At 34.6% G+C, this 11,860-nt stretch overlaps 1 protein-coding gene across 1 annotated transcript; it reads left to right on the top strand.

Annotated features, from left to right (window-relative positions):
* The first annotated feature begins 9,009 nt into the window (after positions 1 to 9,009).
* LOC141661443 (ferritin-2, chloroplastic-like) lies at positions 9,010 to 11,341 on the top strand. Its single transcript, XM_074468451.1, has 8 exons — positions 9,010 to 9,349; positions 9,896 to 9,979; positions 10,079 to 10,139; positions 10,259 to 10,346; positions 10,439 to 10,500; positions 10,767 to 10,832; positions 10,945 to 11,008; positions 11,094 to 11,341. The coding sequence occupies exons 1-8, from the start codon at positions 9,102 to 9,104 to the stop codon at positions 11,141 to 11,143; spliced, it is 723 nt and encodes a 240-aa protein (XP_074324552.1). The 5' UTR covers positions 9,010 to 9,101; the 3' UTR covers positions 11,144 to 11,341.
* The last annotated feature ends 519 nt before the right edge of the window (positions 11,342 to 11,860 follow it).

Genomic DNA, 11,860 nt, shown 5'->3' with positions numbered 1-11,860 from the left:
TCTTGGACTACAAGTCAGTCAAAGAAGTGATAGAATCTTCATCAGCCAAACTAAGTATGTCAAGGACTTATTGAAAAGGTTTGGTATGGTTGATTGTTCACCTGCTTCTAATCCTATGTTTACAGCAACAAAGTTGGATGAAGATAGAAAAGGCAAGAGTGTATTCATATCAAGATATAGAGGAATGATTGGATCATTGCTTTACTTAACTGCAAGTAGACCAGACATCATGTTTGCAACATATCTATGTGCAAGATTTCAAGCCAATTCAAAAGAATCACATTTGATGGCTGTGAAGAGGATTTTCAGATATTTGAATGGAACTCCAAACTTGGGATTATGGTATCCTAAGGGAACTGGTTTTGAAGTTGTTGGCTACACAGGTGCAGATTTTGCTGGATGCAGGGTGGACAGAAAGAGTACTAGTGGAAACTATCAATTTTTTGGTCAAAGACTTGTATCCTGGTATAGCAAGAAACACATTCTTTCCAGTAGAAACACAATCTGTATCAACTTCTACAGCAGAGGCTGAATACATAGCTGCCGGAAGTTGTTGTGCTCAAGTGCTTTGGATTAGAAATCAGCTAATGGATTATGGACTAGTGTTACACAAAATTCCTATCATGTGTGACAATACTAGTGCGATATCTATAGTGGCTAATCCAGTTTATCATTTTAGAACAAAGTACATCGATGTAAGGTACCATTTTATTAGAGAACATACTACAAATGGTACCATTGAGCTTATTTTTGTTCTAACAGAAAAACAATTAGCTGACATTTTTACTAATACTTTGGATGAAGCAACTTTCACTAGACTTGTAGGTGAAATTGGAATGTTTAATTTTTCATCCTAAGGAAAGAACTCAGCTAATGTGTTACAGCAGATTAATTTCTAATAAATCAAAACTGATTTGATTTAATTGGAAATTAACTGAAATATGAATATAAATATTTCAGAAATCTCTACATATTTATTTTTCAAAAAAAAATTAGCTTGGAATTTTTCAAATTCTAAGTAAACTCCTTAGTTGTAAATTTACATTCTTAATATGTAAAATTAACACAAGACAGAATTGAGTTGATCAAAAGTATATAGAGAACTGAGTTCTCGATAAGTCAATTCACTGACTTCTTGAATGACTTCTCGATAAGCTTTATTATGACTTATCGATAAGTCCTTGTACAGTTCTCTAGTAGTGTTAATTTACAGAGTTCTCTACAAGTATAATTTCTAGACTTATCAATAACTCAGAACTGAAATAATTTAATCTAATAAATTATTTTGGTAAAATACTTTTGGGAAATTTATTCTAATTTTATTTTGAATTTATTCAAATAAAAGTTGGAATTAATTCAGTCCATTTTTGAGCAAACTGGGTATTTATTTGACATCTCGATAAGTCAATTTTTAGTTCTCTATAAGAGTAATTTAAAATGACTTCTCGATATGTTTTTCATTTCTTAAAATGACTTCTCGATAGATTAATTCTAAACGTCTATTTTTGAGTTCTCGACAAGTCATTTGCTTTTACTATAAATACCCAGACATCTCGATACATATACATACAACTTTCGAGATCTCAAGTGACCTAGCCTTTCAAGCAAAAACCAATTTCTCTCTCGTTTTCACTCCTTTATCAAAAAAATTCTTACCCATGCATTCTCATCAATCAACATTGGCACTCAATGTTGCAAGAGCCTCTATTCCAGAGAAAGGAACAAACTACCTCACTTTTACTGATGCTAACCAAGCTCCTGACAGTTTCAAGGGGTTTGTGAAACTTTTGGCTGAATCTTATCTTTTAGGAGCTTTGACTGCAAACCTTGTTCTGTATCTGGATGTTTTGCATGAATTTTGGGACAAAACAGTGGTGATGTCTGATATGAATGATAACTCTCTCTCTCTATGGTAGTGACCTGCACAATTGGAGGTCAACAAATAGAGTTCAATGAACAAGATGTGAATAAAGCTTTGGGGCTGCCAACTGAGAATCTGGTGGAGGTGCCAACTCCTGATGAGCTGACTGAGTTTCTGGACTTCATCAATTATGGTGGAAGAATCAACTTGTCAAGTTTGAACATGACCAATCTAAGGAAGGAGTGGTCCTTTGTCTTTGATTCCGTGGTGAGGGCCTTCACATGCAGGAAGACAGGGTATGACAACATTTCAAGTGTGGTGCAGAAGCTGGTATACTCAATAGCTACAACAGATACTTGAATGTTGATCTATTGATCCTAGAAGAACTTACAACCAGGCTAACAATTCCCCTGTCAGCTAGAGGTAAGGAAATTTTCTTTCCTAGATTTATTATGTCCACTTTAAATCATAAAGTAGCAGACATACATTTGTTGAATGGTATAGATAACACTAAAATAGGCAATTATAAGCAAGTGTCCAAAATAATATTTGATTCACTTACTACAAGAATAAGGTAAATGTAAGTCTGAAAATCACTCCATTCATGTTGGAGAGGTTTAGGACTTACCCTTACCCAATGCCTGACATGAGGTCAAATGTATAATCTAGCACATCTATGATTCTTGAACCTGTGGAAGTACAAACACAGGATCACCCATAGGGATCTTCCCAAGCTGAAACCATCTCTTCAAAGCCCTTAGTACCTAGGAAACCAACCACCTCATCTTCTCAAAAGGATGAGGTGAGTAAAAGAAAGAGAAATGAGGTAACCCTAAAAGTTATAACTGAGAGTGGTGAGGATCAAACAGAAGCCGAGTCACCCTTGGTCAAGAGATCAAAGAAGAGTAAGAAATCTGAGTTGACCACTCAAGCCACCTCTGTATCCTCCCAACAAGATACAGTTGTAAAAATGGGGACTAAATAGACTCTAGATACATCCTCTCAACAGGGTGTGTCTATTGAAAAGAGCATTCACCCCAATATACCTTGTACAGAGTCTGTAAAACCTGCACCTGAAGCAATTCAAGTGTATGGTAGGAGAAATAAGAATGACACACACAGTGAGGGAACATCTTTTGAAGCTCCCTCATTCATTCAAGGGGAGTTGCCAACACTCATATCTGAGCAACAATCTCAAATCTCTCAAATTTCTTCCCTACCTAGAGCACTTGAATCCAACTCTCAAGTGCAAACTAAATCAAGTGACTTGGTTCAAGAAACCTTGTTCACCAACCAGACACTTCATTCAGATGGTGAGAGGCTACAAGTTGGGGTAGACCTTGATGACACCATCAAAACCATGGGGGATTTATCAGTTTTTACTGAAGACCCCATGGAGACACTAAATGCACCTTCATGTGCAAATCAGTCTTCACAAACTGTAAGGTTTGAGGGTAGTACTCCTGAGGGGGAGCTATCTAAATCCTCTCCAATTTAATTGGAGGTTCCTCATGTAGGAACAACTCCGCTCAAAACCCTAGCAGAAATTGCTTTGGTAGGTGGTTCTGAAACCTTAACAGCTCAACCCTCCACCTCACAACTTCAACAACCACATCCTGTCTCTAACTGGCTCCAAGAAGCTACACCTCAGTCAAATCTTGAAGAATTCAGGGTAGATCAGCTTGCAGGCCTAACACAAATCTCTCATCAATTGCTGACTTTTGACATGTCTAACCAGGACTATCAAGCAATCGTGCTCTCCTATCAATTAAATGTCCAAGCACAACAAGGCAAAATTGTTAATGAAGCTGAAAAGGATGGCAACTGTGATGCTTGGTTGAACAAGGATTATAATCTGGATATGGAGGATTTTTAGCTAGGTTCAGGGAAGATTATTTGATAATTCTGGGCAGCAACTCTAAGGCACTGACACCTAGTGAAGTCTATGATGCAGTCAATGATGTTTCAAAGGCTCAACTCAAAGCTTTCCATCTCTTTGGAAAAGCACTAGAACTGAGATTGACTGGTCATGAAGATAGGATAAGAAAGCTGGTGAAGGATAAAATGGATGAGATTTTACCATCTCAATTACAGATCACTTTCAAGTTCAAGCATTTTGCTGATCAGATGTCAAGGATGGATCTTGCTACCATTGAAAAGGAAGTCAAAAATCTCAAACAATCCTTCATCTCTCTTCATACAATGCTCCAACAGCAAATCACTCACTCAAATGACACAAAAGTCAAGCTGGAGCAACTTCATCAAAGTAGATATGAGCCTTTAGCTTTGCTCATGGATGGCATCAAACAGGCTGTAGAAGCAACCTTTGGCTCCTCAACATCTACTAGCTCTTATCAGCCTGGGTCCACTTCTACAAAACTGTAAATTCAGTCTCTCTAAAATCAAGTCTCAGAATTGCAGACTTCTAATGCCACTCTCACTGCACAAGTCCAAGCCTTGACTTCTCTAGTCAAGAGTCAACAAACTGACATCCAGACCCTGGTGGACTCCCATAAGCACCTTCAAATGCAGAATTCTGTTACTTTGGGGGCCATCATGGGGAAGCTCAACATTTCACTACCTGCTTTATCTGAACAAATTAGACCAGAAATTCCAACTCCCCTACTCATGCCTGTTTCCAAGATAAGGGGGAGATTGAGGCTAGGATTGCAAAATCTAGGGATGCTAAGACACAATCTAAAGAGTCTGTTCAGGTGGGACAAAGCTCAGGTGCTCAAGTTGATGTTGGCAAAGAAAGACTACTAAGGGCTGCAGAAGGACCTAATCAAGATCAGGATTTCAATGACCTTCTTGCAGCACTAAGAGTATCTCTACAACACAACTATATGGCTTGCAAGAAAGCTTTGGACAAGAACATCAATTTTATAAGAGCAGTGGTGGTGAAAGTTGATAACTTCCTAGAGAAAATGATTGTCATGAACATCAATGATGGTGGCGTGGACAGATGTCTCCAGGTGACTCTTCTATATTTTCAAACCTTAAGAGCATCTGAACTGGATGTAATGATTGACAGAGTAAATCCAGTGATTCCAGAAGACACTCAACTACTCCAAGAGCTCAAAAAGGCACAGATAGCAGTTTTCCCAGAAACCTATCTACATTTACACAAAGGATTAGTTTATGACTGTCCAACAACCAGTCAAGCAAGGCATCTCATTGTTCCCAAACACTGTGTTAGATCAAACATGAGGCTGATCATGACATTACAGTCTGACATGAAGCATAAAAAGAATAAGAAGCATGAAGACATGGAGATGGTAAATATTTTGGAGAGATATCTTGTGAACCCTGACACCATGCTGCCAAATACACAGTACAATCTAAGAAAAGACAAGGATGATGATAAGCAGAAGGATGACAAGCTAAATACTTCTGGCTCAAATCCAAGTCAAGCTTCTAAAGCAACTGACAGTAAGGATAAAAGTCAAGATGAAAAGAAGAAGGATAATGGGAAGAAGGGAGGTGACATGAAAAGGGGAGAAGAGAGAAGGAGCAAGAAAAAGCATGACAGCTCAGGCTCAGAACCACATCAAACCCAAAAAATCCAAACACAACCACCTCAAACCTCAACTCAACCTTCAACATCAACTATCTTAAACATCAAACCACCTCAAACCTCAAAGCCTAAATTTCTATTCAAGCAAACTGCTAACTCTTTCCTAAAAATTCCAATCAGCACAAGCCAAACATCTCTAAAGAAAATCTCAGTCCTACCTTTTGTCAAACCATCATATAAAACTCATTTCAAGACTGTTGGGAGAAAACCTAAGAAGGTCAAGTCTACTGAAAAAGTTGAAGTTACTGAAAGGGCCATCTGGAATTGCTTTAAGAAAAGTGACTTTCTACCTTTAAATTGGTGCATCTCAGATGAAGATTATTTCCAACATCTAGCTGAAGAAATAGTTAGAGTCTGGGTTGTATCTCTAAGGGAAGTTAGAATTTACTATGAAGATGGGTCCTTCACCTTCCTTGGCTGTGATTTACTGGATTTTATTTCTCCCACCAAAATTAAAAGAATGATAAGTTTGCTAAAGGACAAGGATACTGCTACAAGGGCATGAAGATCAATTCTAGCTGAATGGTTGATTACAATGGAGGAAACAAGAAAAAGAAATGAAGCTGAATTTGAAGAGAGAAGGAGGAAGTATGATGAAGAAATAGAGATGTTCATAAAGAAACCAGAAGAGCTCAAGGCCAAAGGAATGAGCAGAATCTCTAATGATGGGAAATTTCTAAATATTAAAGCTGGTGGATTTTCAAGATTTAGGATTGATTTACTAGACAGTGGTTATCCAAAGGTAGCAAGACAAAAATTTGTAGAAGCTCTAAGTGGAACACCTATAATAAAAGAACTTGAAATTCTTGATCACTTAAAGGATCTCCTTAGAGAATAAGCAGATACAAAACTGTCTTTACCTGATACTTGTAACCATTAAACTTTGTAAATCTCCAAATGTATAAAAGTTGTAATTCTATCAAGCTTTATGTATTTTTTTCATTTTTCATTTTTAAACTTGGGGTTAGTCTTGTTAAAAGGCATGAATTTGTGTGAAACAATCTTCTCACAAATTGGGGGAGATTGTTGTGCAAGACATGCCTGTACTTTAACAAGACTAAGTCAAATTATCAACCCTAAGTAAGTTGTATTGTAATCTTAGTTTGCATTTGTACTTATAACATTTAAAGTCTGTAAAAATATAAAAGAGCAGACTAAAGTCTTTTTATTTAAACATCATCAAGCTTAAGAATTCTATCTGGAAGAAGATCAAGAAGATCATGCCTCAGAAGAATTATGAAGAAGTTTGGAGTTGAATAAATCTGTTTGGATAAAAATATTCTAAGTCAAAGATCTCTACAAGTCACAGATTTAGTGTTATAGAGAAGTCACCCGAGAACTCCAAATGACTTATCGAGAAGTCAGGAAAGCTACTAGAGAACTCACAGAGATATCGACAAGCCAAATTGAAGACATGAAGATTGAAGATATCGAAAAGTTATTTCTTCACTAGAGAACTCAGAGTTACGACAAGTCAACATTCATTAGAGAACTCTGAGTTATCGATAGGTCAAACTTTACTAGAGAACTCAGAGATATCGATAAGTCGAAATTCACTAGAGAACTCTGAGTTATCGACAAGTCAAATTTGACTAGAGAACTTTGAGTTATCGATAAGTCAATAAGCCACTAAAGAACTCAGAGATATCGATAAGTCAAAGTGAAGATATGAAGACTAGAGATCTCTACAAGACAAATTCTCTTATAGAGAACTCTGAAACCTCTACAAGTCAAATTTACTATAGAAAATTAGAGATCTCGATAAGCCAATATACTTATCGAGATGTCAAGTTCTCTATAGACCAAACTGGAGATCTCGAGGTAAAATCTCAAAGTACAAAATTGCAGACCATTTCTATATCTAAGATTTACAATCAACAAACAATCCAAACAGCTGGATTGACAAGTCTACAAAAAGCAGTTTGAAGGATGTGCAAGATCAATGGTAAAGATTAACTGACAAAATAAGATCAAAGTAAACACGGGGTGCTAAGATATGCTTAGCCAGAAATAGAAGATACACTTTTCCTAAAATGGAAATGACAAGTGACAGTTTTCTAAAGTTAATAGCATGTGTTATTGTACACTGTAAACCAACAGTAAACTAAAGTGAGTTTTGAAAAGATCTGTGTTCTTTATTATTGCATGTTTAATTTATGCAAGTGACACATTTCACTACAAGATTTGATTTACTTTGTTCACAACCATAAGAAACTCACGAAAAGCATAAAAACATAAAAACATATTCACCCCCTCTGTGTGTAATTCATTACCCAATATCATGTGAAATAAAAAATCAAATTTTATTTAAAACATAATTTTTTTAAATACACTTAAAATTATCAATAAAACTATATCGTTCAGTCAGTAATATTGCCTTTTTCAAATATCTTTTATAGAGTTTTAGTTAATCGATTAAGTAATCACCATGTTAAAATAATAGTTTTTTAAGGTACCAACATAATGGAGACATTATATTTTTACTCTCAATAAAATAATAATTTTATTATAATAATATTTTCCCCTTACCAATGTTATCACTTTAAATAAGTTTAAATGTTCTAAAAAGTTATGAACATATATATTTACATATATAATTATTATGAAATCATATCATTTAAAGTTTTAAATGAACAAAATTAAGAATTGAATTCAAGTATTTTTTTAAATTATGTAATATTAAAAAAAATATGTGTAGTTCGTGCATCACACGGATTTTAAGTTAGTAATTATATAAAAACAGTTTGTTATTTGGGGGAACTAAACACGACTCTACTTTATATATCTATACTATATTATAATAGCTGGAATAGAGATAATTTGGTTCAACGGTTTGGTTCAACGATAATTCTCTAATTTTGATTATTACAAAAATAGATAAATAGTGTTATATATCTAATAAACTACTAAATTATTAAACTGCTAAACTACAAATACAACTTATCATATTATTAAAAGATATAAATAATAGTGTTACATATCTGCTAAACTACTAAATTTTTAAACTACTAGAAATAGTCTATTTATTGTACTAAATTACGACCACATGTTATTCTATTATTTTTATTATAAATTTATAATCATTATAAATTTATATAAATATTTTAAAAATATAATATAACTTGATAAATAAAAATTTAAAATATTAATGGAAACCCGTGCATCGCACGGGATTTATGCTAGTAACATGTAAATCTTCCTACCACTATATATGTATATTGTTATTTATTGAGTAATAAATAATGATAATTTATTTAACTTTAAATATAATTACTAAAATATTTGTATAGCTAATTTTAAATAATTAAATTTGAGATATAAAATTAAGTATAGTACATAAACGATTATTACATTATTTATTAAATAATTTGTAATTTAAAAAATATGTCTCTTACATATTTAATAAAAGTTTTTAATAAAAAATAAATAAATTACACATATAATTAATAATTTTAAATGTGAGATGAGATTTAAGAGAGAGCTGCAACAAGTGACGGAAAAAGCAGCAAGTCAAAAATGAACGTCAGCTAAAAAACATGGGTTTGGAGCTAAAATAGTAGTGCGTTTTTTTATATTATCATATATGATGTAAACGACGGATATGTATATCCATTTGTCAGCGGCATTTCCCCTGTTGAACAATCTCTGGCTATACATCCAAGTATGATTCTCGGAGCTGCTACTCCGGCTTTATCTCCGGTAATCCCCTTCACCGTTAAGTGTAATAATGGGTTGGTGGTGGTTTGCTCAGCTTCAAAACATGCAAGCAATAAGGCGTTGACAGGCCTTGTTTTTGAACCATTTGAACAAGTGAAAAAGGAGCTCATGCTCGTTCCTGCTGCTCCTCATCTTTATCTGGCTCGCCACAACTATTCTCATCACTCCGAGTCTGCTATCAACCACCAGATCAAGTTGGTTCTTTCATTTACATCCCTATTCTATTTAGTAGTATCTTTTACTTTAGTTTTTATCCTTTAGGAAGGATGGGGCAGTCAATGTTTTTATTCACCGTTTTAGTTGTTCCAAAAGTATAAAATGCCTCCCCAAAAATTATAGATTATAAATGTCTTGTCCTATGAATAATTTGTAGCTTGCTCGGATATTACTCCACTTTCTCTTGACAACAAAAATGTGTACATATGTATTTATTAAACACAATCTGGCATGTTTGTCATTGACTCAATTTTGTGCTCTTGCTTTCAAATTTTGTACTAGTATTATTTTGGTCATTTTCATTTCCTGTTAAGATGAAATGGATTCATTAATCATACTTTGCTTTCTCCCTACACACACATAAAATCAATTGGGGAACCTGCTCATGTTAATTACTCGTAATATGGTATCCATTTGGACATGTACATTTTAGTATGTTACTGTCCGTCTAAATACGTGACTGAGCAGTTGCTAAAGGTGTATCTATTATTAAAATAACATCTACCAGTTGTTGGCTTTTGCAGTGTTGAATACAATCTTTCTTATGTGTATCATGCCATGTTTGCATACTTTGATCGTCACAATGTTGCTCTCAAGGGTTTAGCCAGGTAAATTTGGAGTTCTAAGACTCTGTTAGAGCCTACTTTGTCATGTTTATTTTCGGATCTAGGCATACTTGTGATCTGTTTCAAATCTTCTTCCCCCAGATTTTTCAGAGAATCCAGCGCAGAAGAAAGAGAACAAGCTGAAAAATTCATGGAGTATCAGGTAGTTTGGCAAACTGCAACATTGATTCTTTCCGTCATAATATACCCTTTTTTGAATTACTCCTGAATTATGTATGATGGACTTGGAAATTTCGACTTTTGTTGCACAATACATTTCAGAACAAATGTGGGGGGAAAGTGAAGTTGCAGTCCATCATAATGCCATTATCCGAGTTTGAGGATGCTGAAAAGGGAGATGCATTACATGGTATGTTTTAATGATGTAGCATATTTGAGAATTCAACATTCATCTAGTGAGTCCTGACGGATAACTTTTTATTATTACAACCTGTGATGTAGCAATGGAGCTTGCACTGTCGTTGCAGAAACTGACTAACGAAAAACTTCATCATGTGCACAAGGTACAGCCTTAGCCATCATGGTATGAGGATAATGGTGTCCATTTTAGTCGTATCTTAATGAGTATTAATGTCTCTCTCTCCAAAAGGGATGTAAGATTTAAAAGGAGTCGTTGATCAGACTAATGTTGGCATCTAAACATAATCAGTTTCAGGCAAACAATTTAAACTTGGTTGCCCACTAAGTTGATTGTTTGAGACATGTTGGCAGTTGAATACTAATCAACTACCTTAACTGATTGTGGACATGCTCCTACTTGTGAAACTAGGTGGCAGTAAAGAACAATGACGCCCAAATGGCTGATTTTGTGCAAAATCGGTATCTGAGGCACCAGGTAGGAAACAAGTTGAATATATATTATTTGTCCAAAGAAGAGAGTTTAAGGTGAAAGTAACAAACGCATATATAACTAACTTTTACGTTTACTTTGTTGGTCTCTAATTAAGGTGAAAGTCATCAAAAGGATCTCTGAATACGTCGCACAGCTAAGAAGAGTTGGCAAAGGACATGGTAAGAATTCTCAATACAAAGATTCCTAAGGAACACACCAGGTCCCTTTACTTGATTGTAAAACTAAGTTTTGGTGGACGTGCAGGTGTTTGGCATTTTGATCAGATGCTCCTCCAAGAAGGAGCTGCTGCTTGATGCAAAACGGGACTTAATAATATGTTATCCTGTGGCGTTGTTCATTACTTAAGTTTGTCTGTAGGAATTTGTTTGTTTGTTTCGAGATGATGTTGTTGATGGTCGATTAAATTTAATGTACTACTGGTTCAGTACTGCTCTTTTTCTCCCTGTTTCTCAGCATGCCCAACTTTTAGTAATGAATCAATATTAGCTTCACCCTTCTGATCATTGTGTGCGACTGTGTGTTGTTGATTGATTGGAGCAAGGTAAAACAAAAATGTTACTAATTGTTCAAATGTTTTTCCAGGTTGTGACTCAATAAAATAAAATGCTTGAATTGAATTCCAAATTTCCAATTAATTTGTTATATTCGAATGCAACAAAAATAATGATTTTTAAATGATTATTTTGTATACAGTTTATAACCCATTTTTTTAAAAAAAAAATTGTCATGAAAATCCGTTAGTGTGTTCTTTTTTTTTTTTTTTGTCAAAGAGGAATTAATGTGCTCTAATTTATTTATTTGTTTGTTTTCTAATTTTACTAAGCTCAGAAAGCATCAAGCGGGAAAGTAACTCTCCTCATCATAGAGAATAAAGAGCCCGAGGATAAAAGATGAATTAATGTGTTCGAGAATCCTAGAGGATATATATCATGATAATATGTTTAAAAGAATGAGATTAGGGTTCGATAATTAATATTCTTTCCGTCTTGTCTTTTTTTAACTATCATGAG

This window comes from Apium graveolens, chromosome 5 (assembly GCF_009905375.1).
Source record: "Apium graveolens cultivar Ventura chromosome 5, ASM990537v1, whole genome shotgun sequence".
NCBI lineage: Eukaryota > Viridiplantae > Streptophyta > Magnoliopsida > Apiales > Apiaceae > Apium > Apium graveolens.
The sequence above is the reverse complement of the archived record's forward strand: the minus strand, read 5'-3'. Positions and strand labels throughout refer to the sequence as shown.